Raw genomic sequence first — 1070 nt, 5'->3', positions numbered from 1 at the left:
CAGATATTATAAATTTAAATACACCTCATTCAGTTCCAGATATTATAAATTTAAATACACTTCATTCAGTTACACTTCTAAAGTTAAAGATCCACCGTTTAGATTACCAGATCTTTAGAGATAAAGTTGTTGTTTTTTTAATTATCACAACTCTTAGAATAAATGTCTGTTTTAAATTAAAAGTAAATTTATGGACGGGATCGTATTTTCGAATTGTGGAGAATCCTAGATAATTCTCCCGATAGAGCAGTTTGTTTCGCTAAATTACTGCCCTCTTTTGGTGAGGTGTTGCAGCTTTTATCATTGTTTTATTCCTTCTAGTAAAATAGATTACAAACAATGCTACATAAGGAAAGTTGTGTAGATTTGACGATAAAGTAAAATCCAGTAGCTTACATCGACGTCGATGCCTTCCAAAGGAAAGTAAAGCTGTTGAGGTTCGTCCCTGGGGACAAATCTAAAGAACTCCATGTCGTCTCTATACCATTTGACAGAATATAGCTTCTCTCCCTCCAGGTCGTACGAGCAAGTCAGCTGTGCCCCTCGCCCTCTGGGAACAACATGAGGCACATCAAGAGACAAGATCCTGAGGGAAAAGGAAGCTGAAAAATAGAAAACGTGAAATACAGAGTGTGGAGAAAGTACATCATAGCAAAGACGGAAACAAATAACTAAAGAGGTAGTGGTTTCAGTTTTCTTCACAGTTTAATATTTTATTGTTTTTTAGATGGATTGCTGCCTCGTTTCCCTCGTGAAACAAGGAGATTTGTGTTCTATAAAATCAAAATATTGGCAAAGTAATCTAAGTGTATTTTGGCAACTCTTTAACATCAAATAATACAATGGATGAAATAAATAATTAAAACCAATCGTTTTTACTGTACACGGTTAAAATGTATTTATTGAGGCCGTCAACAACCGAGTTAAGGAACACAACATTTTTCGACGTCATGTCCAGGAGCAACGCTAGAAGCCGGGTTTCGATACCCGTGGTGGGCAGAGCACAGATAGCTCAACTTTCAACATTTCTAAAGTCGTTACAAGTCACGTGATATTAAGTTCTACGTTCA

The 1070-nt window shown here is 36.3% G+C and overlaps 1 protein-coding gene across 1 annotated transcript in view; it reads right to left on the bottom strand.

Moving 5' to 3' along the window:
• The window catches only part of LOC111085815, a 29766-nt gene that overhangs the window by 3736 nt on the left and 24960 nt on the right, over positions 1-1070 (bottom strand). The window contains exon 2 of the mRNA XM_022386131.1: positions 397-602. Within this exon, the coding sequence (XP_022241839.1) occupies positions 397-602 (206 nt within the window). The remainder of the gene's footprint in view (positions 1-396; positions 603-1070) is intronic.

This window comes from Limulus polyphemus, unplaced genomic scaffold, assembly GCF_000517525.1.
Source record: "Limulus polyphemus unplaced genomic scaffold, Limulus_polyphemus-2.1.2 Scaffold636, whole genome shotgun sequence".
NCBI classification, from domain to species: Eukaryota; Metazoa; Arthropoda; class Merostomata; order Xiphosura; family Limulidae; genus Limulus; species Limulus polyphemus.
This window is presented reverse-complemented; position numbering and strand designations above follow the sequence as displayed.